We start from the raw sequence: 27162 nt of genomic DNA, 5'->3' as shown, positions 1-27162 counted from the left end.
CAGGAATTGATTCAATAGAAGAAAAAAAGTTAGAAACATACTTTCAACTACAGCTGCAATTGAAACTTCTCTGCTCCTGAAGGTCCTACCTCAAGCAGACATCTCCACTTCTCCAAACACATCTGCCCGTGTAGCTTAAACAGCTCAAAAGCTGCCGACTGCTAAAGGAGCAGCAGAGAACCAGCACCCAAGCAGCCCAGCAGCAGAATGAGCTCCCCACCTGGGGACTGGGGCTCAAATACCCTGAGCCCCGCCCACCCCTTCCCACAATCCCCTGGGAAAGGGGAGGGGTCAATCACCCCAGGCCCCACACACCACCCTTATCAAATCACCTGGACCCTCACTGGAAATGACAGCACCTGCACTCCTGTCGGGCTCTGTCAGACACTGTTGGTTTTTGTGAAGCCCTGTGAGACCTCTTGGGTCTGTCAGGCTCTGTCAGGCTTTGATGGGCTCTGTAGGGCCCTGTCGAGACCTCTTGGGTCTGTCAGGCTGTGTCAGGCTTTGATGGGCTCTGTAGGGCTCTGTCGAGACCTGTTGGGGTCTGCTGAGCCCTGTCAAGATTTCTCAGGCTCTGTTGAGACCCCCAGGGCTCTGTCATACACATTGAGGCTCTATCGGGAACTGACAAGATTTGTCAGGCCCTGACGGGTCCTGTTGGGCTCTGCCAAGCTTTGTCAGGCTCTGTGAGGATCCGTTAAACTCTCTCGGGCCCTGTCAGACTTTGTCAGGCAGTGTCGAGACCTGTCAGGCTCTGTCGGACTTTCTCAAGCTGTCTCAGGCCCTGCCTGGCTCTGTTGGTCTTTCTTGAGCTTTGTCTGCCCCTGTCATGCCCTGTCGGGTACATGGCTCAGCAGCGGAGGGGAAGGAGTTGTAGGTCTGTAGGCCACACCCCCTGCAGGGAGCCCACCAATGGGGGTGGAAGTGTGGGTCAAGGGGGAGGAGCCCAGCTGGGAGGGTGAGGTGCTTGGAAAGGGGGTGGGGCCTGATTAGGGTACACCCCTTTGGGAAGGCACATTGGGGAGAGCTTGGGAGGGAGGTGGGGTTGACAGTGGCCCTGCCCACACCTTCAGCCCCACCCTCAACCCTAAACCCCACCCCCAAATCCTTCACTGGAAATGGAAGAAACCAAATGCTTAAGGTTTTTTTACATTATTTAATTTTATTGGGTGAGAATTGGCCCCAAAACCAGGTTAAAAATCCCCCAACATGGCCCTGGGGGAGCAACGTCAGGATGGCAGCGGCACAGTGCTGCCCTTTTCCAAGATGGCCGTCAGGGGCAAACAGAGTCACAGGCCCCACCACCCACCTTGGGCCCCACCCCAAAATGGCCACCCTAGGCAGGCACCGCCCACCTCAGCCCCACCCTTCCAGCACAGGCTTGGCAGCCATGACAGCCATGGCCCCGCCCACCAGCAGGGACACAGCAGCCCAGATGGCCACGCCCATCAGGGCAGCCACCTTGTTCCCATGGGCAGGGTGCAGGGCCACAGGAGCAGCCGATACAGCCGGGAGCTGCCGCCTGAGCACGGCGCAGACCAACAGCCCCTCCGGCAGTGCCAGCATGGCTGCCAGCCCTCCCCCCCCAGCCATCTCGGATTCCAAGCAGGGTGGCGCCCAGCAGCCATGCTGTCCTCATTTTGTTGTGCACAGGGCCCCGTGCAGCATCGCAACCCAGGACAGCTGGTGGGGTGAGGGGACCCAGGAACGTCGATCTATGGGTGGAATGCAGCAGCTGTGGGGTGCTACATATCAATGGGGCAGAGTGCTGGAAGTATATGGTGCTGCAGAGCAGTGCTGTGGCTGTATAGGGCAGACTGGATCTGTGGGCCACTGCTGTGGGTCTATGGGATAGGGTGCAGGAGCTAGTGCGCTGTAGGGCAGAATTGCTGGCCTATGGGCTAGTGGGAAGAAGCTATGGTGTTTTCTGGGACAGTGCTGTTAATCTATAGGGCAGAGGAACTATGGGGTGCTGTAGGGTTACACTGTGGGTCTATAGGGCAGAGTGAACAAGATATGGGGTGCTGTGGGACAGCACTGTGTGTCTATGGGGCACAGTGGAGACTTAGGGTGCTGTGGAGCACTGCTGTCCATTTATGAGGCAGAGTAAAAGCAGCTATGGGGTGCAGTGACTCTATAGGGCAGAGGGGCTATGGGCTGCTGTGGGTCTCTGTGTGGGTCACTCACCTGTAGGGGGTTCAGCCTCTTCAGGGGTGTTTCACACCACAACAACCCCATTGACCCCACAGCCGCCCTGACCCCCACACCACCCCATAGACCCTTGTGACCCACCCATAGTGGGCAGTGCAGGCGCAGTCAGGAGGGAAGGGTGGTCAGGTGGACAGAGGTGTGGGGCGCTGTGGGGCAGCACTTTGCACCAATGGGGCAGAACACAGCACCTACAGGCTGCTGTGGGGCAGCTCTCTGGGTCTAAGGGGCAGAGTAGAGTCCTGTGCGGCAGCACTGTGGGTCTATGGGGAAGAGTAGAGTCACTATGGGGTGCTGGGGGGCACTCCTGTGGATGTATGGGGCAGAGTAGAGGAGCTATACGGTGCTGTGGGGCAGTACTGGGCATCCATGGGGCAGAGTGCAGGAGCCATGGGGTGCTGGGGGGCACTCCTGTGGATGTATGGGGCAGAGTACAGGACCTATATGGTGCTGTTGGGCAGTACTGGGCATCCATGGGGCAGAGTGCAGGAGCCATGGGGTGCTGGGGGGCACTCCTGTGGACGTATGGGGCAGAGTACAGGACCTATATGGTGCTGTGGGGCAGTACTGGGCATCCATGGGGCAGAGTGCAGGAGCCATGGGGTGCTGGGGGGCACTCCTGTGGATGTATGGGGCAGAGTACAGGACCTATATGGTGCTGTGGGGCAGTACTGGGCATCCATGGGTCAGAATGCAGGAGCCATAGGGTGCTGGGGGGCACTCCTGTGGATGTATGGGGCAGAGTACAGGACCTATATGGTGCTGTTGGGCAGTACTGGGCATCCATGGGGCAGAGTGCAGGAGCCATGGGGTGCTGCAGGGCACTCCTGTGGATATATGGGGCAGAGTACAGGACCTATATGGTGCTGTGGGGCAGTACTGGGCATCCATGGGGCAGAGTGCAGGAGCAATGGGGTGTTGTGAGGCAGTGTTGTGGGTCTATGGGGCAGAGTGTAGGAGCCATGGGGCATTGTAGGGCAGTACAGTGGGTCTATAGGCCAGATGAGCTATAGGGTGCTATGGGACAGCACTGTGGATCTGTGGGGCAGAGTACAGGAGCTATAGGGTGCTGTAGGGCAGCACTCTGCACCCATGGGGCAGAGTGGAAGACATATGAGGTACTCTGTGGCACTGCTGTAGACATATGGGGCAGAGTGGAGAAGCCATGGGGTGCTGTGGGATAGCAAGCAGGAGCTATAGGGTGCTGTGGGGCAGTGTTGTGGATCCGTAGGGCAGAATGGAGGTGCTATGGGGCACTGTGGGGCACTGTGTGGGTCACTCACCTGTAGGGGGTTCAGCCTCTTCAGGGGTGTTTCACCCCACAACAACCCCATTGACCCCACAGCCCCCCTGACCCCCACACCGCCCCATAGACCCTTGTGACCCACCCATAGTGGGCAGTGCAGGCGCAGTCAAGAGGGAAGGGTGGTCAGGTGGACAGAGGTGTGGGGCGCTGTGGGGCAGCACTTTGCACCAATGGGGCAGAACGCAGCACCTACAGGCTGCTGTGGGGCAGCTCTCTGGGTCTAAGGGGCAGAGTAGAGTCCTGTGCGGCAGCACTGTGGGTCTATGGGGAAGAGTAGAGTCACTATGGGGTGCTGGGGGGCACTCCTGTGGATGTATGGGGCAGAGTAGAGGAGCTATACGGTGCTGTGGGGCAGTACTGGGCATCCATGGGGCAGAGTGCAGGAGCCATGGGGTGCTGGGGGGCACTCCTGTGGATGTATGGGGCAGAGTACAGGACCTATATGGTGCTGTGGGGCAGTACTGGGCATCCATGGGTCAGAATGCAGGAGCCATAGGGTGCTGGGGGGCACTCCTGTGGATGTATGGGGCAGAGTACAGGACCTATATGGTGCTGTTGGGCAGTACTGGGCATCCATGGGGCAGAGTGCAGGAGCCATGGGGTGCTGCAGGGCACTCCTGTGGATATATGGGGCAGAGTACAGGACCTATATGGTGCTGTGGGGCAGTACTGGGCATCCATGGGGCAGAGTGCAGGAGCAATGGGGTGTTGTGAGGCAGTGTTGTGGGTCTATGGGGCAGAGTGTAGGAGCCATGGGGCATTGTAGGGCAGTACAGTGGGTCTATAGGCCAAATGAGCTATAGGGTGCTGTGGGACAGCACTGTGGATCTGTGGGGCAGAGTACAGGAGCTATAGGGTGCTGTAGGGCAGCACTCTGCACCCATGGGGCAGAGTGGAAGACATATGAGGTACTCTGTGGCACTGCTGTAGACATATGGGGCAGAGTGGAGAAGCCATGGGGTGCTGTGGGATAGCAAGCAGGAGCTATAGGGTGCTGTGGGGCAGTGTTGTGGATCCGTAGGGCAGAATGGAGGTGCTATGGGGCACTGTGGGGCACTGTGTGGGTCACTCACCTGTAGGGGGTTCAGCCTCTTCAGGGGTGTTTCACCCCACAACAACCCCATTGACCCCACAGCCGCCCTGACCCCCACACCGCCCCATAGACCCTTGTGATCCCCCCCCGCCCCATCCCCGCCATGGTGTGCAGTGGAGATGTGGCCAGCCGGAGGAGGTGGGGGGGGGCGCACAGTCAGCAGGAGTGCAGTGGGGGGGGCACGGGATCAGCCGGGGGGCAGGGGGGCACAGTCAGCCGGAGTTGGGGGGGGCACGCGGTCAGCCGAGTTGCGGGGGGGGGGGGGGCACGCGCGGTCAGCCGGAGCGGGGGGCGCGATCAGCCGGAGGGGGCGTGGCCAGGCTGCCGTCGCTGTTCTCTGCGCAGGAGCTGCAGTGGGAAAGGGAAGGAAAGGGCCGTTATTTGTGTCACAGTCCTGGGAAACAGCCCCAAATCCCCCCGCTTCAACATTAACCGAGTGAGCAAATTAACTGCCAAAAAAATGGATCTTGAAAGCTTCTTTGAGCACAAATTATCCTAAAAACAGCCCCAAAATGAAGTAAATTGAATTTGAGACCAAACAGCCTTAAAAATCTCAAAATCCTGCCCAAATATGGTCCCTCACAGCTTTATATAAGATATATATGTAAAAATAGATTAGATACATTACATAGTAATTATACATAATATATATAATATATATTAATATTTAATGAATATCATTACAATAGTATATTATAGATATCATTATGCCATTATATATTAATTATAAATTTCATTACATAATATCAATGAGTATTAGTTGATCAGTTAATTATATCAGATTATATATTATATATTTCTACTATTCATCATATCGTTTATAGTAGCATATTGCTATACTGATTTAGTCTATATATTTACTATTAAATTAAAATTAACTTTAATAATTTAAATTTAAATTAAATTAAAAATAAGTTAAATTAAATTAAAATATAGAAATAAATTTTAAAATGGAATGTAAACAATTACGTGGGTTTAGGGAGGCGGCGACCAATCAGCGCCTTTCTCTCCTCAGAGGCAGCGACCAATCAGCGCCTTTCTCTCCCTCGGAGACAGCCGAGCGGGGCTGAGCCGGGGGAGGCTTTCCCGCCAGACGGCACCGGCCAATCAGCGAGCGTCTCCTCGGCCCCCTCAGCGTGAGGGAGAGCGGGACGGGGGAGACAAAATGGCGGCGGGTTAAAAAAGCCGAACATGTTCCCGCTTAAATATTAATTCAGTAAATTATATAAATAAATAGATTTTAAAGCTTTTTTTGGGGCCAAATCAGCACCAGATCTGGGACCCCCAGCTCTAGACACGTTCAATGAAGTGAATTCAGCCCTAAAACCCCCCAAAAAGCAACGAAATGCCCCTCCCGGCTTTAAATACAATAACTTACACACTTATTTCAACAACTACTTACATTATTTTAACAATTAATAATTTAAACAATTAAGCGGCTTTAGGAGCCTCAGAACCGCCCAAAATGCTCAAAAAAACCCTCATAAAACCTCAAAAAGCCCCGTTTAAATATAATAATTTAAATTAATAAGCGGTTAACAGAAAAAAACACATTTGGACTCGCAATCCTGGGAAACAGCCCCAAATCTCCCCCCGGGCTTTAAATATTAATCTATTGTATAAATTCTTATCAATAAGTAGATTCAAAAAGCTTTAAAGTCGCAAATCGGCCCCTCAAACTTTAAACGCGTTAAATAAACCTTTTAAAAAGCCGATTTAGACCCCAACGGCCCCAAAACGGCTCCTCACAGCGCTAAATAATTGAAACAACTCAGCGTCTTCAGGAGCCCCGAACCGCAGTGAAATAATAAATCAAATAATAAACCAACAATTAAATCTTAGGAGCCTCAAACCCGCCCAAAATGTTCCAAATAAAACCTCAAATAAACCCTTTAAACATAACAATTTAAATAAATAAGGGCTCTAAAAAAAACGATTTGGACTCAAAATCCCGGGGAAAAGCCCCAAATCTCCCCGAGCTTTAAACTTTAATTCTCCTGATAAACCCTCAATAAACAGATTTCAAAGGCGCCTTCTGGCACAAATCGGCACCCAAAAATTACGTAAAAACATCTTTTAAAAGCCGAATTGGACCCAAACCAGCCCCGATTGCTGAGAAAAGCCCCGAACCGGCTCCTCCCGCGTTCAACACAAAGATTTAAGCCGCTAAAGCGGCTCCGGGAGCCTTAATCGCCCCCGCCCCCCCCCCCCCCCCCCAAACCCGCGGCTTTAAAACCCCAGTTCCGATCAAAACCCCCAGATACACCCCAGCCCGCCGGTCACTCATTAACCCGCCGAGCCCCAATTAACACCCGCACGATAATTACCGCCCTTACCCACCCCGTTAACTGATTCCGGCCGCCGTTCCTGCCGTTCTCCGGTTTCCCGCCGCGGGGGGGCGGGCGATGAGCTCGCGCTACCGCTGCCGCCTCCGCTTTTCTGGTCCTGCGCGCGTTCTGCCCCGCCCCATTTATTACCTCGTTGTCCCGCCCGGTCCCGCCCCCCGCCCGCCCTCCTGCCAATGGCCGAGCCGCCCCGTCAGCCGCGCTGCCCAATCAGCGCTTCGTTGCTGTGGGCTAACGTCGGCGAGAAAACGCCGACCAATCAGCGCCTTTTCTACCTCAGGGGCGCTAGCGAATCAGCGCCTGTTACTGGGAGGGCGAACTTCGGCGGAAAGTGACCAATCAGTGCCTTCCTCCCCTCAGCGACACGGTGACCAATCAGCGCCTTTCTCCCACCCCCTCGGAGAACCCCTCGTGGGGATGAGCCAATGGACGACTTCCGAGGCTGACACTGTCAGCCAATCAGCGAGCGCCTCCTCCCTCCCTCGGTATAAAATAGCGAATGAGCGCAGAAGGGGGAAACAAGATGGCGGAAGAGAAGACATCGTGGCGGCAGGCAGCGGCGATTGAGGAGGAAGGAGGAGAGTCGGGGCTGGGCGGAAAACCGGCGGCTCCTCCGGCCGCGGCAGCAGCAGCGATCGGGGGGTGTGTGGGGGGGAAACCGGCGGCTCCTCCGGCCGCGGCAGCAGCAGCGATCGGGGGATGTGGGGGGGAAACCGGCGGCTCCTCCGGCCGCGGCAGCAGCAGCGATCGGGGGGTGTGAGGGGGGGAAACCGGCGGCTCCTCCGGCCGCGGCAGCAGCGATCGGGGGATGTGGGGGGGGAAACCGGCGGCTCCTCCGGCCGCGGCAGCAGCGATCGGGGGATATGGGGGGGGAAAACCGGCGGCTCCTCCGGCCGCGGCAGCAGCGATCGGGGGATGTGGGGGGGGAAACCGGCGGCTCCTCCGGCCGCGGCAGCAGCGATCGGGGTGTGGGGGGGGGAAAACCGGCGGCTCCTCCGGCCGCGGCAGCAGCGATCGGGGGATGTGTGGGCGGGAAACCGGCGGCTCCTCCGGCCGCGGCAGCAGCGATCGGGGGGTGCGGGGGGGAAAACCGGCGGCTCCTCCGGCCGCGGCCGGCACGTGGCTTCACCGGCACCGCGGCCGCCAGACCGCGCGCTGTGGGGCTGCGGGGCGGGTGTGGGGCCGGGGGCTCCAGGGGTCCCGCAGCGGCGGCCGTGGGGCGCGATGCGGCGGCTGCGGTGATAGCTGTGGGGCACTGAAGTGGCTGCTGTGGGGGCTCTGCAGAGGCGTGTCTGGAGCTCTTGCGGGGCAGGAGCAGGGCTGCTGTAGCGGTACCTGTGGGGCAGCCATAGGGCTGCCATGGGGTTACTTAGGGTCACGTATGGGTGGGGGGGCCGCGCGCGCAGCTGGGTGTAGCCCCACCCACGGGGGTGGGATCCGTGCTGAGGGGCGTGGACTGGGAGGACACGCCCATTGGGAGGCCCACCTGGGGGAACTGGGCAGGGGGTGGGGCCTCCGTGTGTCACACCCCCATAGGAGGAGCCGCTTGGGGTACGGAGAAGGACACGCCCAAAGAGGGCGTAGCTTAGGAAGGGAGGGGTGGAGCCGAGAGTAGGGTGGGCTCTGTACAGCACGTGCTCTGAGGGGGCGTGGTTTAGCAGGGGCTGAGTTTAGGGGTGGAGCCGCGGGCGGGGCTTCGATGCATTATGCTGCTGGGAGGGGTCTGTAAGGAACACGCGCCTCGGGGAGGGCACAGACTGGCAGGGGCGGAGCTTGGACGGGGGGGGAGTTGGGGGTGTGGCTTTCTCAGACCACGCCCTTGGAGGGAGAAGCCGGACTGGATAGCACACTGAAAAATTAAAATTAGCTGTTGTTAATCACAGCTAGTTTGATGTCTTTTTATTTTAACTCAGAGGTAATTAATAGCGGTCATGTTTTTGCACAACCCCAAAAAAGCTGTGGTTAAATTCAGACTGTCATAACTGTTTTCTAATATTATTTTACATCTAAATATCTTTTAGTGTTCTGTTGGGAATCATTACTGCCTGGGAACTTTTTAATACCTCTGTTTATAAACAGCCACTACTTCGTGGTTCCATTATACTTCTCTTTAAAAAAAGAAATGTAACGTTTTGACTCTGTTTGGTTCTGAGCTTTGTTGCCTCCCATCTCGTGGCTCTGTTATAATTTAAATACTAAACACTCCCGATCACTTTCCAATGCTGTTTAAAATCTAAAGCTTCCTCACTTTGTTTCCTATGCAGTCATTCGTGTCTGCGGTTTATTTCATAACGGTTGTTCAAATGAAGCTACCAATGACTCCACATTAGTTTTCTGCCTTTATCATTTAAAAGGAATTCCAAACAATGTGTTTTTTAAACTAGCATTCAGATTGGGAACAACTGCTGCCTAGTTCACCAAGTAATAGCTGAAATTAAATTTACTTCTTGCTCATGCCTATATAATTTCATCTATTTACACTTTAACATTTTTATCATTACATTACTACCAGGCGAATTTACTAGCACACATTATTTTTTATTGTAGATATAAACTAGAGGTTTTTTTCTCTACAGGTATTACTTCCAATTAGCGCTCCAGTATTTATATTCCACTCTTTTAAATTTTACTACATAAATTGGGGATTATTACTGTCTGCCTTGGAATTACCTTGGAATTTCCAGGCAAACCCACCGCAGCGCCTCGACGTGTCAAGATTGTCGGTGCCGGCTCCGCCAACAACGCGTCCAGCGAACGCCGCGGTGCTGCCGGGGCTGCGGCAGCGCGACGGAACCGACCGGAGCGCGGGGAGGAGACTCAGCCCAGCAGGTACCACACGTAACGTGGAACACCGGGCGGCACAACTTCATTTCAAAGGAGGAACACGCACACGGAGCACAAAGGATGCTGTTCTGCACGAGACGCGCTGTCCTTAGCAGCTGCACAGCAACGCTGTCTCTGTGATTGGGAGATCTGGTGGCAAATGAGGGAGCTCTGCACGTTGCACCTTTCAAACCTGCACAGAGTCACACTTCACCCCGCAGGTGACACCAGAAACTAGGAAGCCTCCAAAAAGAATTTACAGCCCCACACCCAAACCAGCTGCACTCACCTCCACCACCAATCCTGCTCTACACACACCTCCTTCTCCTTCACACACCCTTCAACAGCCAGATCCACAGCCATCTCCTCACGGTCATTCACTGCACTGAACGCAGCAGGGTAGGGGTGGAGGGGGGAGAAAGCTAAAGGAAATTTTTTAAAAACTCCCTGTGTTTCTTTCAGTGGCATTTTTGGCGTTATTTTTGTTGGGGGCCGGGGGACATGTTGGGGTGTTTTTAATTAAGGAAACTGCTGTTTCAGCCTGCAAGTGAAAACAAACCACACGCACAAGGCTGGACACGGTCAAAGCAGCCCCAGCTCGTTCCGCAGTCGCTGACAGCGCGTCCATTCAGCCGTCTGCCCGCCCTGACGCGCTCCCCCAGCGTACCCGGCTGGACACACACACGTGTGCTGGGGAACTCGGACCAGCGCTGCGGTCTGGGGAGGAGTGAAGGACGAACCAGAAATAGATCCTGCAAGAATCCATCTCTAAAACACTGTAGATCAACAATGACAGTTGTAAGTCACAGACACTCCTCATTTTCTCTCGGACTCTCACAACAGTAATAAGTAAGTCCTGAAGGATGGAAAACACCAGGATAGGCTGGGAACAACAACAAAGGTAGGTAAAAGAAGGTAAATGGGGGCTCTCAGGGGCCCCAAAAGACAAGCTCAGCTGTCCTGAGAGGAGCAGATGGGAATCAGAGGAGTCCTGAGGGGATTGGGGTGGGGGCTGTCCTGGTTTCATTAAAAAACAAGTTTCTCTTTCAGTGAATTTGCCTGTCAGCTAAAGCTTCATATTAGCTGCCTTTTCCTGGAGAACCAGACACATGTTTTGGTAAACATTGCAATGGAATGCTTACTTGTTGATAAGGACAGATTCACATCTTGCAAGAGGAGCAACAAGAAACAGGTGACCAACAAACTGACTAACTGTGTATAACATCCCCTTCACATGAATACTTCATATAGAAGTGGCAGATCATGAGGATCTTGTCCTCTTTGCCCCTTTTCGTCCCTTCTGCTTATGGTGACATTAGGAGAGGACCTTGCTAGTCGTCCCTGCAAACTGAGGCCTGCTGAGAGACTGAATCCAGCTCCGGTTGGCTGCAGAGTCCAGTCCAGGACTTCAGGTGCCGGCTCTGCAGTTGCTGAGACTTTCAGGATTGGTTTTGTATTATTTTCTCTACTCTTAATATAGCATTAGTAAAACATTGTCAGTTTTTCCAACTCTCTTCTCTCTGTCCTTCTTTCCCTCCGGATCGCCTGTCCTGAGTGGGAAGGGGGGAGAGGGAGGGGCAAAAGGGGGAAGTGGGGGGGAGACGGGGTTAACAATACATCTGCCAGGGTTTTACTGTCACCCCGCAATCTAAACCCTCGACAGGGGCCAACAGATGGGGGGTCCTGAGAGGAGACAAGAGGGGAAAATGAGGCCTCTGGGATGTGACAAGAGCAACTGGGGAAGTTTTGAGGGGAAGAGAGAAAAGAGGGGAATTTAACGGGGCAAAAGGTCAAACAGGCACCGTGATGCCACCAACGAGCCTGCAGGGACCCAAAGGCAGGCAGGGTAATCGCAGAGGAACTGGGAGGAAACGGGTTTCTGAGGGAACAAGGTGGCGAGTGAGCTTGTGAGGGGTCCAGAGGCAAAGGGATGTGTCCCGAGGAGAACAAATAGAGAGGTTCTTACTCTGAGAAGCTGTCCTTGGCTTTGTTCCACCAGCAGCCGTCCTGCGGTCTCGGCACAGCCTGGGGACCCCTGACCCGCACCACCACAACCTTTAACAGCACATCGGGCTGCTCTAGAACCGGAATGACAAACAGCAAGTACTTCTCTAGGACAGCTTTGATGTGGGATTGTTCTGTTTTCTCTGCAACGGACAGGGAGAAATTTCTCCTCCCCACAGTACCACTAAACACCCCACCCATGATTGTTCAGGCATTTTGGGGCTGAAAGCCCCCATCTCTCACTGGCCTGCTCCTCCAGTAACGTCATCGTCACCCCCCGAGTCCCCCCATTTATTCACTCAAAAAAAAAAAGGTAGAAAAGGAAAACAGCCCCAGCGGGCAGCACATTACTTTAAAACGCCATTTACCTATGTACATACCAGAGCGCCCAAACATGGGGGGGCAGCGCCCCAAACAGCCGCAGCCACGTCCCACAGGCCGGCAGCCGCCCCCCGGCACGCTGGGGACAGAGGACGGAGCCGCGTCTCCCGCTCCGGCGCTGCTCCCCCCACCCGGGCTGGGGGGTCTGCTGAGCACGGGGCGGTCACAGCTCCCCCTCTGAAACACAGGAATTCCACATTAGAGTTCCGCGTTGGGGCGGCCGGGTGCAGCACCGCGCTTTGCCCGCAGCCTTTCCTTCCTTGTCCAATTTATACAACGGCCTCGGCTCCTCAGATTCCGCCAGGGCTGCTCTCCTCGCATTCCCACCAGGTGGTTCCCCAATCCCTTTCCCGCGAGCTAAAATACCCCCCAACGGGCTCTTGTGCAGAGCACCGCTACCGCGCCGTCCTCCCGTTACGCGTCACGCAGGACGACACGGCTCATCTTGTAACAGAGACAAGCAAGAACTACGAACGCTTCTAGCGGCACTCCACAGGCAATACTAAAACCTGCCCACGACGTACCGCCCTCACAAGTTGTGCTCCAAGTTTATCCCGCCCTCTCCAAAACAAAACAATTCCGGCACGCGGCTCAAGTCCGTCTAACGCTCAGCGCCGCGATCGGGACGCTCGGCCACACGGGCGGCTTCACGGCGCTCGCGCCCCTTGCACGCTAAAGCCACCGCAGCTTCCGCTGTAGGTTTTGGCGTTCGAGTGCACAGTCAGAGCCGAGGCCTATCCGAGAATCAAACCGAACTGTGGTACGCCTCACCGCTACGTACGGGGCCGGCTCTACACCGCGACGGAGCGCCGGAACAACCGACACCAAAAGCTGGCCGCACGAGCAACCACCGTACGCCTGTAAGGCGCTCGCAAGCCCGTGCGCGCTATCCTGCCTAAATTCCGTACCGCGACTTACGGACGCCCCGCGAGCGCGTGCCCGGTCCCGGCTCCCAGCGCAGAAAGACCCCTCGCCAGAGGTCCTCGTCCGTCCCCGCCGCGACGCGACCGAGACGAGGAGTCTCTCCAGAGAAACCCCCGGGGCGCGCCGACAGAGCCCTCGACTCCGCGGGCCCCGCGGCCGCACAGAGCGGGTCCTCCGGCCGCCTCGCCGGCTGAAACGGGGAAGGGAACGGGACGGCAGAGTCAGCAGCGCTGCTAAGCCGCACTCTTCACAGTATCACAGTATGTTTGGGACGGGAAGGGACCTCAAAAGATCATCCAGTCCAATCCCCCTATGGAGCAGGAACGCCCAGGTGAGGTCGCACAGGAGCATGTCCAGGCGGGTTTTGAATGTCTCCAGAGAAGGAGGCTCCGCAACCTCCCTGTGCAGCCTGGGCCAGGCTCTGCCACCCTCACTGAGAAGAAGTTTCTTCTCAAATTTAAGCGGAACCTCTTGTGTTCCAGCTTGATCCCATTACCCCTTGTCCTATCGTTGTTTGCCACCGAGAAGAGCCTGGCTCCATCCTCATGGCACTCACCCTTTATATATTTATAAACATTGATAAGGTCCCCCCTTAGTCTCCTCTTCTCCAAACTAAAGAGACCCAGCTCCCTCAGCCTTTCCTCACACGGGAGATGCTCCACTCCCTTAATCATCTTCGTTGCCCTACGCTGGACCCTCTCCAGCAGTTCCCTGTCCTGCTGGAACTGAGGGGCCCAGAACTGGACACAATATTCCAGATGCGGTCTCACCAGGGCGGAGCAGAGGGGAAGGAGAACCTCTCTCCACCTACTAACCACCCCCCTTCTAATACACCCCAGGATGCCATTGGCCTTCCTGGCCACAAGGGCACAGGGCTGGCTCATGGTCATCCTGTTGTCCACCAGGACCCCCAGGTCCCTTTCCCCTCCACTGCTCTCTAATATGTAATTTCCCAACCTATACTGGAACCTGGGGTTGTTCCTGCCCAGGTGCAGGACTCTACACTTGCCCTTGTCAAATTTCATCAGGTTATTCCCCGCCCAACTCTCCAGCCTGTCCAGGTCTCTGATGGCAGCACAGCCTTCTGGCGTGTCAGCCACCCCTCCCAGCTTGGTGTCATCAGCAAACTTGCCGATAGTGCACTCTATTCCCTCGTCCAAATCGTTAATGAATATACTGAATAACATTGGCCCCAGCGCTGACCCCTGAGGCACTGCACTGGATACTGGCCTCCAGCTGGACTCCGCACCACTGACTACCGCTCTCTGGCTTCTCTCCTTAAGCCAGTTTGCAACCCACCTCACTGCTCTGTTGTCCAGACGAAGCTGTTCCATTACTTTCCCAGGGACAGAGGTGAGGCTGACCGGTCTGTAATTACCCGGGTCCTCCTTCTTGCCCTTTTTGAAGACTGCAGTGACATTTGCTTTCCTCCAATCCTCGGGCACCTCCCCCGTTTCCCAAGACTTGGCAAAGATGACGGAGAGCGGTCCAGCAGTGACTTCAGCCGGCTCCCTCAGCACCCGCGGGTGCATCCCCTCCGGACCCGTGGATTTATGGATGTCCAGACTATTTAATTGCTCCCTAACCCAGTCCTCATCGACTAAAGCAAACTCCTCCACTGACCGGGCTCCATCCGGGGTCTCAGGGGTACAGGGCTCCCCAGGACGGCCTCCGGCAGAGTAGACAGAGACAAAGAAGGCATTCAGGAATTCTGCCTCCTCTGTATCTTCTGCCACCAGGGCACCCACCCCGTTCATCAGTGGGCCTACATTGCCTCTGGTGTTAGTTTTATCTGCTATGTATTTGAAAAAGCTCTTTTTGCTGTCCTTGACCCCTCTCGCCAGCTGTAATTCTAGGGGGCCTTGGCTATCCTAGCTGCCTTCCTGCATCCTCTAACAGCAGCCTTATATTCCTCCCAAGTGGCCAGCCCCTGCCTCCATGACCTGCAAACTCTCCTCTTCTGCTTGAGCATACCCAACAGATCCCTGTTCAACCACGCAGGCCTCCTGGCTCCCTTCCTTGACTCCCTTCGTGTGGGGATGCTCTGATCCTGAGCGTGGAAGAAGCAATCTCTGAATGCAACCCAGCTATCTCGGGCCCCTTTTCCTTCAAGCAGTCTTGCCCGTGGGATTTCCCTCAGCAATTGCTTGAAAAGGCCAAAGTTAGCCCTGCTAAAGTCCAGGGCTGCAATTCTACTTGCTGTTCTGTTCCTGCCACCCAAGATGCTGAACTCCACCTTCTCGTGGTCACTGCAGCCCAGGCAGCTCTCAACCTTTCCTGCTTCGACCAGACCCTCCTTGCTAGCGAGGATGAGATCCAGCAGTGCACCTCTCCCAGTCGGCTCCTCCACCACCTGCATGAGGCGGTTCTCACCGATGCACGGCAGGAACCTCCTGGACTGTGGCTGGCTGGCTGAACGGTCCTTCCAGCAAACACCAGGGAACTTAAAATCCCCCACAACAACCAGGGCCTGTGACCGTGAGGCCGCTCTCAGCTGCCCATAGAAGGCCTCATCAACTTCCTCAGCCTGATCTGGTGGCCTGTAACAGACGCCCACAGCAGTGTCACCCCTGCCAGCCTGCCCCTTGATCCTGACCCATACACTCTCAACTCGCTCCTCATCCGCTCCTGGGCAGAATTTAGTACACTGTAGCTGCTCTCTCACATAGAGAGCAACTCCACCACCACGCCTGGCTGGCCTGTCTTTACTTCATTTGATGAGGTTAGTTAAAATCGTTTAGTTTCTCGCTGACAACACGTCTCTTAATTATTAGTTAAATACAAACTAAGCTCTCAGCTCCTAAACAACGTGTTACTTAACCTTCCGTCTCCCTCTTGTCGTGCAGAAGGAGCTAAAAGGTGAAAAACGTCCCCTCACCGCGCAGGCGGTCAGAAAGCATTTCCCTCACGTCAACCGGTTCCTGAGGGCTGCATCTTGTAGAACTTCACCGCAGCGTACGCTGACTCGGCAGCTTCTCTTCAAAAGCGGGAAGAGAAAACAGGGACCGGCGTCTGGAAAAACAAGGCAGAGAACAGAGCAGCTGGGAACACCGTGTCATTCGCACGTGCACGTCCCACAAGCCCCCGAACGTGGGGGGGCTCCCCGAGGAAAACAAAGCGGGGGCAGCGCCCCAAACAGCCGCAGCCCCGGCCCGCAGGCCGGCAGCCGCCCCCCGGCACGGCAACGCTTCCGGCCGACCCGAGAAGGGAGCCGTTCGTGCCGGCCGGTATCGACACCCCCCTTTTCCAGGCAGCTCGGAGAACTCCCTTTGCCAGCGTTGTCCTGGTACGTTTCCCTCGTCCGGCTGCTCTTGTCTGTACCCCGTGTGCACCATCAAGATGGTTTTCTAGGCACGTTTCCCATTGCCTCGTTCGCACAGAGCTTCTAAACTCGCTCTTACCTGTTCGTCCGATCTCGACAGAGCGCGTCAGCTCCTCGCGCCGCGAGGCGCCGCTGCTCTCCCGTCGCCGGTGACGGCTCCTTTGGACCCTAATTCTGATCGGGCTATTAATCTCCTATTAATTGCTTATCCTCTTTGTTACAGTTCCCTGACGTTGGCTGGAGGACACGGCCACCTGGGCTCAGAGACGCGGCTTCCGTACCGGTCTCTGTCCTTTCGGTGGCTGGTTTTACAGCGGAGCCTGCCAATTTATGGCCAGTTTCCTGAGCAGCGTTTCCCTTCTGAGGCCCGTTGCAACGCGTGACGGCAACTCTCCTAGCAACAGCACAGCTTCCAGCAACCGGAGCATCACGTTTAATCTGCCTCCCTTGTGCCGTTAATACACTTTATTCTTTTCAAACGGCTTCAAGGGCCCGCACCCTTCAAGAAACCTGCATCGAATCAGTGCAGCTACTAATCTTCTTCTCTTTGCGTAACTCTACAGCTCACGCGAGAGCAATTTCTTCAGCTTTCTGGGCAGAAGTCCCTGGAGGTAAAGCTTTAGCTTCCCTTACCTGCTGGGCGGTCGGCACCGCACGCCCGGCTTCACGTACCCCTCGCTTTACGCAAAGCTGCTCCCATCGCTGACCCGGGAGGCTTCGGCATCCTCCAGCGGCCGGTCCCTTCAATCCGCTTCTGCTGTTGCCGAGCAACCGTGGGCCACCGACTGCCAGACGGATCCACTGAGGAAAGAAGCCGCGCCGACAACGTTAGCAGGAGCAATATTTACGTCATTAAACGTTTAAGGAGGCACCGAGGGAGGGATGTCGTTTGCACACCAATGGGGACCTGACCCCCGTCGGGGGGACGGACACCGGCACGCGCAGACCCGACCGCGAACCCCCGCGGCTCGATCGGCGTCTCTGCCCCCCCCCTTGCCGTGCGCTGCAGTACCCGAGTTTCGCCACAGGGCGGCAGCACCGAGGCGCGCCGCGGCACCGCGTTGGGGCGGCCGGGTGCAGTACCGCGCTTTGCCCACAGGACGGCGCCACTGAGACCCGCCGCGGCAGCCCCGGGCGAGCGCTCGTGCCGCGTTTCGCGGGAATCCCGCCAAAAAAAACCCAAAAAACAAACGCGACCAAACAAAAAAGCGCACAGAGAGAGCCGCGGCGCGAAAGCCGCGCCCGCAGGACACGGAACCCGCCGGGGCTCGCCCCGAGCTCCCGCCGGAGCGGCGCCCCGCTCGCCACGCCACCCAGCCCGCCCGCAACCGCGCCTTAGCTCTGCTTGTAACCGTCCCCGCGACCGACGGGGGCTGCGCCGCTCCCGGAGGGGCTGCCGCACCGGGCACGGGCGCTGCGCCGGAGGGAGACGCGGCTCCGGACCGCACGCCTCCCAGCAGCTTCGCCAGCGCGGCCGTAAGGGCGGGGGGGTGCGGGGGGGAACCGGAACCGAACGCCTCCGCGCCGCGCCGGCCCCTCCCGCTCCCCCCGTTCCAACGGCACGGTCACCCTCGCCGCTGCCGCACTCACCTGCCGCCTCTTTCGCCGCTCCGTGCCCCTCGCGCTCCCCCGCCGTCCCGCCGGGCTCCGCGGGCACCGACAGCCGCCGCACCCCGAAGACGCCCGCGGCGGGAGGTCCCCGGCTGTCCCCTCCTTCCCCTCCGCCCTTCTGCCGCCTCCGGGAAACCTCACGAAGGGCGGCCCTGAGCCGCCCGCCTCCCGATGCCCGGGCGCCGGCCGCAGCGAGCGCTCCGCAGCCGCCCCGACCCCCGTTCCCGTTCGCTCCCGGTCTCCCTCCCCCGGCCCCGGCACCGAGACACCGCGGACCTATCAGCGCTAGCGGTTTGGGCATGCGCACTAGGGAGACTGCAGCACCCGCCCCTTGCCGCATCCCGGTTCGCTCCCCGGGACACGTCAATCATCTCCCTCTCCGCCTATCAGCGCTCGCGACTGGGGCATGCGCAGTAGGGACACCGCAACGCCCGCCTCTTCCGCACCATCATTGGCTGCGGGCGGCACGCAGTACCCAGCCCTCGACGCCCGCCCCTCCGGCAATCTGATAGGCAGACAGCATGAATTTGCCTGTCAGCTAAAGCTTCATATTAGCTGCCTTTTCCTGGAGAACCAGACACATACATGTTTTGATAAACACTGCAATGGAATGCTTACTTGTTGATAAGGACAGATTCACATCTTGCAAGAGGAGCAACAAGAAACAGGTGACCAACAAACTGACCAACCGTGTATAACATCCCCTTCACATGAATACTTCATATAGAAGTGGCAGATCATGAGGATCTTGTCCTCTTTGCCCCTTTTCGTCCCTTCTGCTTATGGTGACATTAGGAGAGGACCTTGCTAGTCGTCCCTGCAAACTGAGGCCTACTGAGAGACTGAATCCAGCTCCGGTTGGCTGCAGAGTCCAGTCCAGGACTTCAGGTGCCGGCTCTGCAGTTGCTGCGACTTTCAGGATTGGTTTTGTATTATTTTCTCTACCCTTAATATAGCATTAGTAAAACATTGTCAGTTTTTCCAACTCTCTTCTCTCTGTCCTTCTTTCCCTCCGGATCGCCTGTCCTGAGTGGGAAGCGGGGAGAGGGAGGGGCAAAAGGGGGAAGTGGGGGGGAGACGGGGTTAACAATACATCTGCCAGGGTTTTACTGTCACCCCGCAATCTAAACCCTCGACAGGGGCCAACAGATGGGGGGTCCTGAGAGGAGACAAGAGGGGAAAATGAGGCCTCTGGGGTGTGTCAAGAGCAACTGGGGAAGTTTTGAGGGGAAGAGAGAAAAGAGGGGAATTTAACGGGGCAAAAGGTCAAACAGGCACCGTGATGCCACCAACGAGCCTGCAGGGACCCAAAGGCAGGCAGGGTAATCGCAGAGGAACTGGGAGGGAACGGGTTTCTGAGGGAACAAGGTGGCGAGTGAGCTTGTGAGGGGTCCAGAGGCAAAGGGATGTGTCCCGAGGAGAACAAATAGAGAGGTTCTTACTCTGAGAAGCTGTCCTTGGCTTTGTTCCACCAGCAGCCGTCCTGCGGTCTCGGCACAGCCTGGGGACCCCTGACCCGCACCACCACAACCTTTAACAGCACATCGGGCTGCTCTAGAACCGCAATGACAAACAGCAAGTACTTCTCTAGGACAGCTTTGATGTGGGATTGTTCTGTTTTCTCTGCAACGGACAGGGAGAAATTTCTCCTCCCCACAGTACCACTAAACACCCCACCCATGATTGTTCAGGCGTTTTGGGGCTGAAAGCCCCCATCTCTCACTGGCCTGCTCCTCCAGTAACGTCATCGTCACCCCCCGAGTCCCCCCATTTATTCACTCAAAAAAAAAAAGGTAGAAAAGGAAAACAGCCCCAGCGGGCAGCACATTACTTTAAAACGCCATTTACCTATGTACATACCAGAGCGCCCAAACATGGGGGGGCAGCGCCCCGAACAGCCGCAGCCACGTCCCACAGGCCGGCAGCCGCCCCCCGGCACGCTGGGGACGGAGGACGGAGCCGCGTCTCCCGCTCCGGCGCTGCTCCCCCCACCCGGGCTGGGGGGTCTGCTGAGCACGGGGCGGTCACAGCTCCCCCTCTGAAACACAGGAATTCCACATTAGAGTTCCGCGTTGGGGCGGCCGGGTGCAGCACCGCGCTTTGCCCGCAGCCTTTCCTTCCTTGTCCAATTTATACAACGGCCTCGGCTCCTCAGATTCCGCCAGGGCTGCTCTCCTCGCATTCCCACCAGGTGGTTCCCCAATCCCTTTCCCGCGAGCTAAATAAAATACCCCCAACGGGCTCTTGTGCAGAGCACCGCTACCGCGCCGTCCTCCCGTTACGCGTCACGCAGGACGACACGGCTCATCTTGTAACAGAGACAAGCAAGAACTACGAACGCTTCTAGCGGCACTCCACAGGCAATACTAAAACCTGCCCACGACGTACCGCCCTCACAAGTTGTGCTCCAAGTTTATCCCGCCCTCTCCAAAACAAAACAATTCCGGCACGCGGCTCAAGTCCGTCTAACGCTCAGCGCCGCGATCGGGACGCTCGGCCACGCGGGCGGCTTCACGGCGCTCGCGCCCCTTGCACGCTAAAGCCACCGCAGCTTCCGCTGTAGGTTTTGGCGTTCGAGTGCACAGTCAGAGCCGAGGCCTATCCGAGAATCAAACCGAACTGCGGTACGCCTCACCGCTACGTACGGGGCCGGCTCTACACCGCGACGGAGCGCCGGAACAACCGACACCAAAAGCTGGCCACACGAGCAACCACCGCACGCCTGTAAGGCGCTCGCAAGCCCGTGCGCGCTATCCTGCCTAAATTCCGTACCGCGACTTACGGACGCCCCGCGAGCGCGTGCCCGGTCCCGGCTCCCAGCGCAGAAAGACCCCTCGCCAGAGGTCCTCGTCCGTCCCCGCCGCGACGCGACCGAGACGAGGAGTCTCTCCAGAGAAACCCCCGGGGCGCGCCGACAGAGCCCTCGACTCCGCGGGCCCCGCGGCCGCACAGAGCGGGTCCTCCGGCCGCCTCGCCGGCTGAAACGGGGAAGGGAACGGGACGGCAGAGTCAGCAGCGCTGCTAAGCCGCATTCTCGACTTCCATTTGATGAGGTTAGTTAAAATCGTTTAGTTTCTCGCTGACAACACGTCTCTTAATTATTAGTTAAATACAAACCAAGATCTCAGCTCCTAAACAACGTGTTACTTAACCTTCCGTCTCCCTCTTGTCGTGCAGAAGGAGCTAAAAGGTGAAAAACGTCCCCTCACCGCGCAGGCGGTCAGAAAGCATTTCCCTCACGTCAACCGGTTCCTGAGGGCCGCATCTTGTAGAACTTCACCGCAGCGTACGCTAACTCGGCAGCTTCTCTTCAAAAGCGGGAAGAGAAAACAGGGACAGGCGTCTGAAAAAACAAGGCAGAGAACAGAGCAGCTGGGAACACCGTGTCATTCGCACGTGCACGTCCCACAAGCCCCCGAGCGTGGGGGGGCTCCCCGAGGAAAACAAAGCGGGGGCAGCGCCCCAAACAGCCGCAGCCCCGGCCCGCAGGCCGGCAGCCGCCCCCCGGCACGGCAACGCTTCCGGCCGACCCGAGAAGGGAGCCGTTCGTGCCGGCCGGTATCGACACCCCCCTTTTCCAGGCAGCTCGGAGAACTCCCTTTGCCAGCGTCGTCCTGGTACGTTTCCCTCGTCCGGCTGCTCTTGTCTGTACCCCGTGTGCACCATCAAGATGGTTTTCTAGGCACGTTTCCCATTGCCTCGTTCGCACAGAGCTTCTAAACTCGCTCTTACCTGTTCGTCCGATCTCGACAGAGCGCGTCAGCTCCTCGCTGATGTAGGCCCACTGATGAACGGGGTGGGTGCCCTGGTGGCAGAAGATACAGAGGAGGCAGAATTACTGAATGCCTTCTTTGTCTCTGTCTACTCTGCCGGAGGCTGTCCTGGGGAGCCCTGTACCCCTGAGACCCCGGATGAAGCCCGGTCAGTGGAGGAGTTTGCTTTAGTCGATGAGGACTGGGTTAGGGAGCAATTAAATAGTCTGGACATCCATAAATCCACGGGTCCGGAGGGGATGCACCCGCGGGTGCTGAGGGAGCCGGCTGAAGTCACTGCTGGACCGCTCTCCGTCATCTTTGCCAAGTCTTGGGAAACGGGGGAGGTGCCCGAGGACTGGAGGAAAGCAAATGTCACTGCAGTCTTCAAAAAGGGCAAGAAGGAGGACCCGGGTAATTACAGACCGGTCAGCCTCACCTCTGTCCCTGGGAAAGTAATGGAACAGCTTCTCCTTGGTGCCATCTCAAGGCATATCAAGGATAAGAGGGCTATTAGGGGCAGTCAGCATGGCTTTACCAAGGGTAAGTCGTGCTTGACCAACCTCATAGCCTTTTATGAGAATGTAACAAGGTGAATGGACTATGGCAGAGCGGTGGATGTGGTCTATACCTTGACTTCAGCAAAGCCTTTGACACAGTCTCCCACAGCATCCTCACTGCTCAGTTGAGGAGGTGTGGTCTGGACAACAGAGCAGTGAGGTGGGTTGCAAACTGGCTTAAGGAGAGAAGCCAGAGAGCGGTAGTCAATGGTGCGGAGTCCAGCTGGAGGCCAGTATCCAGTGCAGTGCCTCAGGGGACAGCGCTGGGGCCAATATTATTCAATCTATTCATTAACGATTTGGACGAGGGAATAGAGTGCACTGTCAGCAAGTTTGCTGATGACACCAAGCTGGGAGGGGTGGCTGACACGCCAGAAGGCTGTGCTGCCATCCAGAGACCTGGACAGGCTGGAGAGTTGGGCGGGGAATAACCTGATGAAATTTGACAAGGGCAAGTGTAGAGTCCTGCACCTGGGCAGGAACAACCCCAGGTTCCAGTATAGGTTGGGAAATTACATATTAGAGAGCAGTGTAGGGGAAAGGGACCTGGGGGTACTGGTGGACAACAGGATGACCATGAGCCAGCCCTGTGCCCTTGTGGCCAGGAAGGCCAATGGCATCCTGGGGTGTATTAGAAGGGAGGTGGTTAGTAGATCGAGAGAGGTTCTCCTTCCCCTCTGCTCCGCCCTGGTGAGACCACATCTGGAATATTGTGTCCAGTTCTGGGCCCCTCAGTTCCAGAAGGACAGGGAACTGCTGGAGAGGGTCCAGCGTAGGGCAACCAAGATGATTAAGGGAGTGGAGCACCTCCCTTATGAAGAAAGGCTGAGGGAGCTGGGGCTCTTTAGTTTGGAGAAGAGGAGACTAAGGGGGGACCTTATCAATATTTATAAATATATAAAGGGTGAGTGCCACGAGGACGGAGCCAGGCTCTTCTCGGTGGCAAACAACGATAGGACAAGGGGTAAAGGGATCAAGCTGGAACACAAGAGGTTCCGCTTAAATTTGAGAAGAAACTTCTTCTCAGTGAGGGTGGCAGAGCCTGGAACAGGCTGCCCAGGGAGGTTGCGGAGCCTCCTTCTCTGGAGACATTCAAAACCCGCCTGGACATGCTCCTGTGCGACCTCACCTGGGCGTTCCTGCTCCATGGGGGGATTGGACTGGATGATCTTTTGAGGTCCCTTCCCGTCCCAAACATACTGTGATACTCGCGCCGCGAGGCGCCGCTGCTCTCCCGTCGCCGGTGACGGCTCCTTTGGACCCTGATTCTGATCGGGCTATAAATCTCCTATTAATTGCTTATCCTCTTTGTTACAGTTTCCTGACGTTGGCTGGAGGACACGGCCACCTGGGCTCAGAGACGCGGCTTCCGTACCGGTCTCTGTCCTTTCGGTGGCTGGTTTTACAGCGGCGCCTGCCAATTTATGGCCAGTTTCCTGAGCAGCGTTTCCCTTCTGAGGCCCGTTGCAACGCGTGACGGCAACTCTCCTAGCAACAGCACAGCTTCCAGCAACCGGAGCATCACGTTTAATCTGCCTCCCTTGTGCCGTTAATACACTTTATTCTTTTCAAATGCCTTCAAGGGCATGCACCCTTCAAGAAACCTGCTTAGAATCAGTGCAGCTATTAATCTTCTTCTCTTTGCGTAAACTCTACAGCTCACGCGAGAGCAATTTCTTCAGCTTTCTGGGCAGAAGTCCCTGGAGGTAAAGCTTTAGCTTCCCTTACCTGCTGGGCGGTCGGCACCGCACGCCCGGCTTCACGTACCCCTCGCTTTACGCAAAGCTGCTCCCACCGCTGACCCGGGAGGCTTCGGCATCCTCCAGCGGCCGGTCCCTTCAATCCGCTTCTGCTGTTGCCGAGCAACCGTGGGCCACCGACTGCCGGACGGATCCCCTGAGGAAAGAAGCCGCACCAAAAACGTTAGTAGGAGCAATATTTACGTCATTAAACGTTTAAGGAGGCATCGAGGGAGGGATGTCGTTTGCACACCAATGGGGACCTGACCCCCGTCGGGGGGGACGGACACCGGCACGCACAGACCCGACCGCGAACCCCCGCGGCTCGATCGGCGTCTCTGCCCCCCCCCTTGCCGGGCGCTGCAGTACCCGAGTTTCGCCACAGGGCGGCAGCACCGAGGCGCGCCGCGGCACCGCGTTGGGGCGGCCGGGTGCAGTACCGCGCTTTGCCCACAGGACGGCGCCACTGAGACCCGCCGCGGCAGCCCCGGGCGAGCGGTCGTGCCGCGTTTGGCGGGAATCCCGCCAAAAAAAACCCAAAAAACAAACGCGACCAAACAAAAAAGCGCACAGAGAGAGCCGCGGCGCGAAAGCCGCGCCCGCAGGACACGGAACCCGCCGGGGCTCGCCCCGAGCTCCCGCCGGAGCGGCGCCCCGCTCGCCACGCCACCCAGCCCGCCCGCAACCGCGCCTTAGCTCTGCTTGTAACCGTCCCCGCGACCGACGGGGGCTGCGCCGCTCCCGGAGGGGCTGCCGCACCGGGCACGGGCGCTGCGCCGGAGGGAGACGCGGCTCCGGACCGCACGCCTCCCAGCAGCTTCGCCAGCGCGGCCGCAAGGGCGGGGGGGGGGGGGGGGGGAACCGGAACCGAACGCCTCCGCGCCGCGCCGGCCCCTCCCGCTCCCCCCGTTCCAACGGCACGGTCACCCTCGCCGCTGCCGCACTCACCTGCCGCCTCTTTCGCCGCTCCGTTCCCCTCGCGCTCCCCCGCCGTCCCGCCGGGCTCCGCGGGCACCGACAGCCGCCGCGCCCCGGACACGCGCGCGGCGGGAGGTCCCCGGCTGTCGCCTCCTTCCCCTCCGCCCTTCTGCCGCCTCCGGGAAACCTCACGAAGGGCGGCCCTGAGCCGCCCGCCTCCCGATGCCCGGGCGCCGGCCGCAGCGAGCGCTCCGCAGCCGCCCCGACCCCCGTTCCCGTTCGCTCCCGGTCTCCCCCCCCGGCCCCAGCCCCGGCTCCGAGACACCGCGGACCTATCAGCGCTCGCGGTTTGGGCATGCGCACTAGGGAGACCGCAGCACCCGCCCCTTGCCGCATCCCGGTTGGCTCCCCGGGACACGTCAATCATCTCTCTCGCCGCCTATCAGAGCTCGCGGCTGGGGCATGCGTAGTAGGGAGACCGCAGCACCCGCCCCTTGCCGCATCCCGGTTGGCTCCCCGGGAATCGTCAATCACCTCCCTCTCTGCCTATCAGCGCTAGCGGATTGGGCTTGCGCACTAGGGAGACCGCAGCACCCGCCCCTTTTCCTCAACCCGGTTGGCTCCCCGGGACACGTCAATCACCTCTCTCGCCGCCTATCAGCGTTCGCGGCTGGGGCATGCGCAGTAGGGACACCACTACGCCCGCCTCTTCGGCAACATCATTGGCTGCGGGCGGCACGCCAATCAGCATCTCTCCGCCTATCAGCGCTCCCTCTTTGGGGCATGCGTAGTACACAGCCCTCGACGCCCGCCCCCCGGCAATCTGATTGGCAGACAGAAAGTCAACTGACGTGCCTAGGCAGCCAACCAGCGCTCCGCTCCTCCAGCCTTCCAGCGCCATCTGATTGGCCCGCTCTGCATCCTCACCCGCCGGCTCGCCGCCCTGCCGGGACCCCCCCCCGCACCCCGCGCCCTCCGGCCGCGCGGCTTGCCGCCGCCGCCGCGTTTAAAAGGCGACAACGAACCGCACTCCTCTGCTTCACGCGGAAAAGGGGGGCGGCTGGTCACCTGCAGCAGGAAAAACCCTTCTGTCTTGCGTTGCCCTTCGCCCTTACCATTGCACGGCCGTGCGCTCGTCAACGTAAAGCAGCCGCCTGACAGACGCACGCTCAGAACTTGACTAGGCTGGCTGGGGTTTTTGTCGGTCTTACGCACACGGACTTGCACTTCTCTGAGGAAACACGTTCTTTTTTAAGCACAGCCTCCCCTCGGGGAAAAAACGTGCCCACTCCGAGCTCCCCAACACCAGGGAGCCGCGGGGAAACCAGTGAAAGCCAAGACCCACAGCGGCAACGTCACGTGCCATTTGGCTTCAATTCTGATCACGCGCTTAAAAGCCTCTCTCGGTCCTACCGGTGACTGCTCCTTTTCTGGAAGGACAAACTTTCTTACCTGAACATCCTAAACTGAAGGCTCCACGGAACAGAACGGGGATTGAGCCACAGGACAACGTGCCGTCCACTTACGCTAATGGGGGAAAAAAACCCTAGAATTCAAACCCAAATTTAAAACTGCACGTGTCTTTTCCAAGCAGAAGGAGCCTGTGATTCCACAAAATAAGAAGGGCAAAGAGCAGGTCAGCTTATCACAGAAAGACAGGGACAGGGAGCAAGACAAGGAGACACAGAGAGAGGGAGAGAGAGGCAAAAGCGACGGAGAGGCCAAAATGAGCGCTCCACAGCCTCCCCTCCCTCGCCCCGACCCCCGTTTCCCCGTTAACTCCCGCTACCCGCCCCGGGACCCCACGGACGCGTTTGCCAGGGAGGCAGCTGTTCAAACGGGATTGAGACGGCGCGCTCTGATTGGCTGCTTTCCACCCCGCCGCGCCGTCCTCCTATTGGATGCTCCTTCCCGCGCTCCGCCCCCAGGTGCCCGCCTCAGCGTCGGACCTGACTGAGGACTGCGCAAGTTGGGCATGCGCAGAACGGAGACCGCAACGCCCGCCCCCCCCGGCAACCTCATTGGCTGCCTACGCACATCAATTGCCATTCTCCCCGCCTATCGGCGCTCCGCCCCTCCAGCCCTCCCGAGCGATCTGATTGGCCCGCTCTGCATCCTCACCCGCCTCGTCTGTCTTCTTCAAGCAAGTTCTGTTTCAAGCACAGCCTCTCCTTGG

The 27162-nt window shown here is 57.8% G+C and overlaps 1 protein-coding gene across 1 annotated transcript; it reads right to left on the bottom strand.

Moving 5' to 3' along the window:
• Nucleotides 1–1142: 1142 nt before the first annotated feature.
• Nucleotides 1143–10138, bottom strand: LOC135575479 (caskin-1-like). Its single transcript, XM_065030636.1, has 4 exons — nt 10065–10138; nt 9623–9816; nt 5577–8320; nt 1143–4955 (listed from the first exon to the last, which is right to left on the bottom strand). Exons 1-3 carry the CDS (start codon nt 10136–10138, stop codon nt 7404–7406), a joined length of 1185 nt encoding a protein of 394 aa, XP_064886708.1. The 3' UTR covers nt 1143–4955; nt 5577–7403.
• Nucleotides 10139–27162: the final 17024 nt, after the last annotated feature.

Source organism: Columba livia, chromosome 15 (assembly GCF_036013475.1).
Source record: "Columba livia isolate bColLiv1 breed racing homer chromosome 15, bColLiv1.pat.W.v2, whole genome shotgun sequence".
Classification (NCBI taxonomy): domain Eukaryota; kingdom Metazoa; phylum Chordata; class Aves; order Columbiformes; family Columbidae; genus Columba; species Columba livia.
Note: the sequence above shows the minus strand (reverse complement) of the source record. Positions and strands in the feature narration are given on the sequence as shown.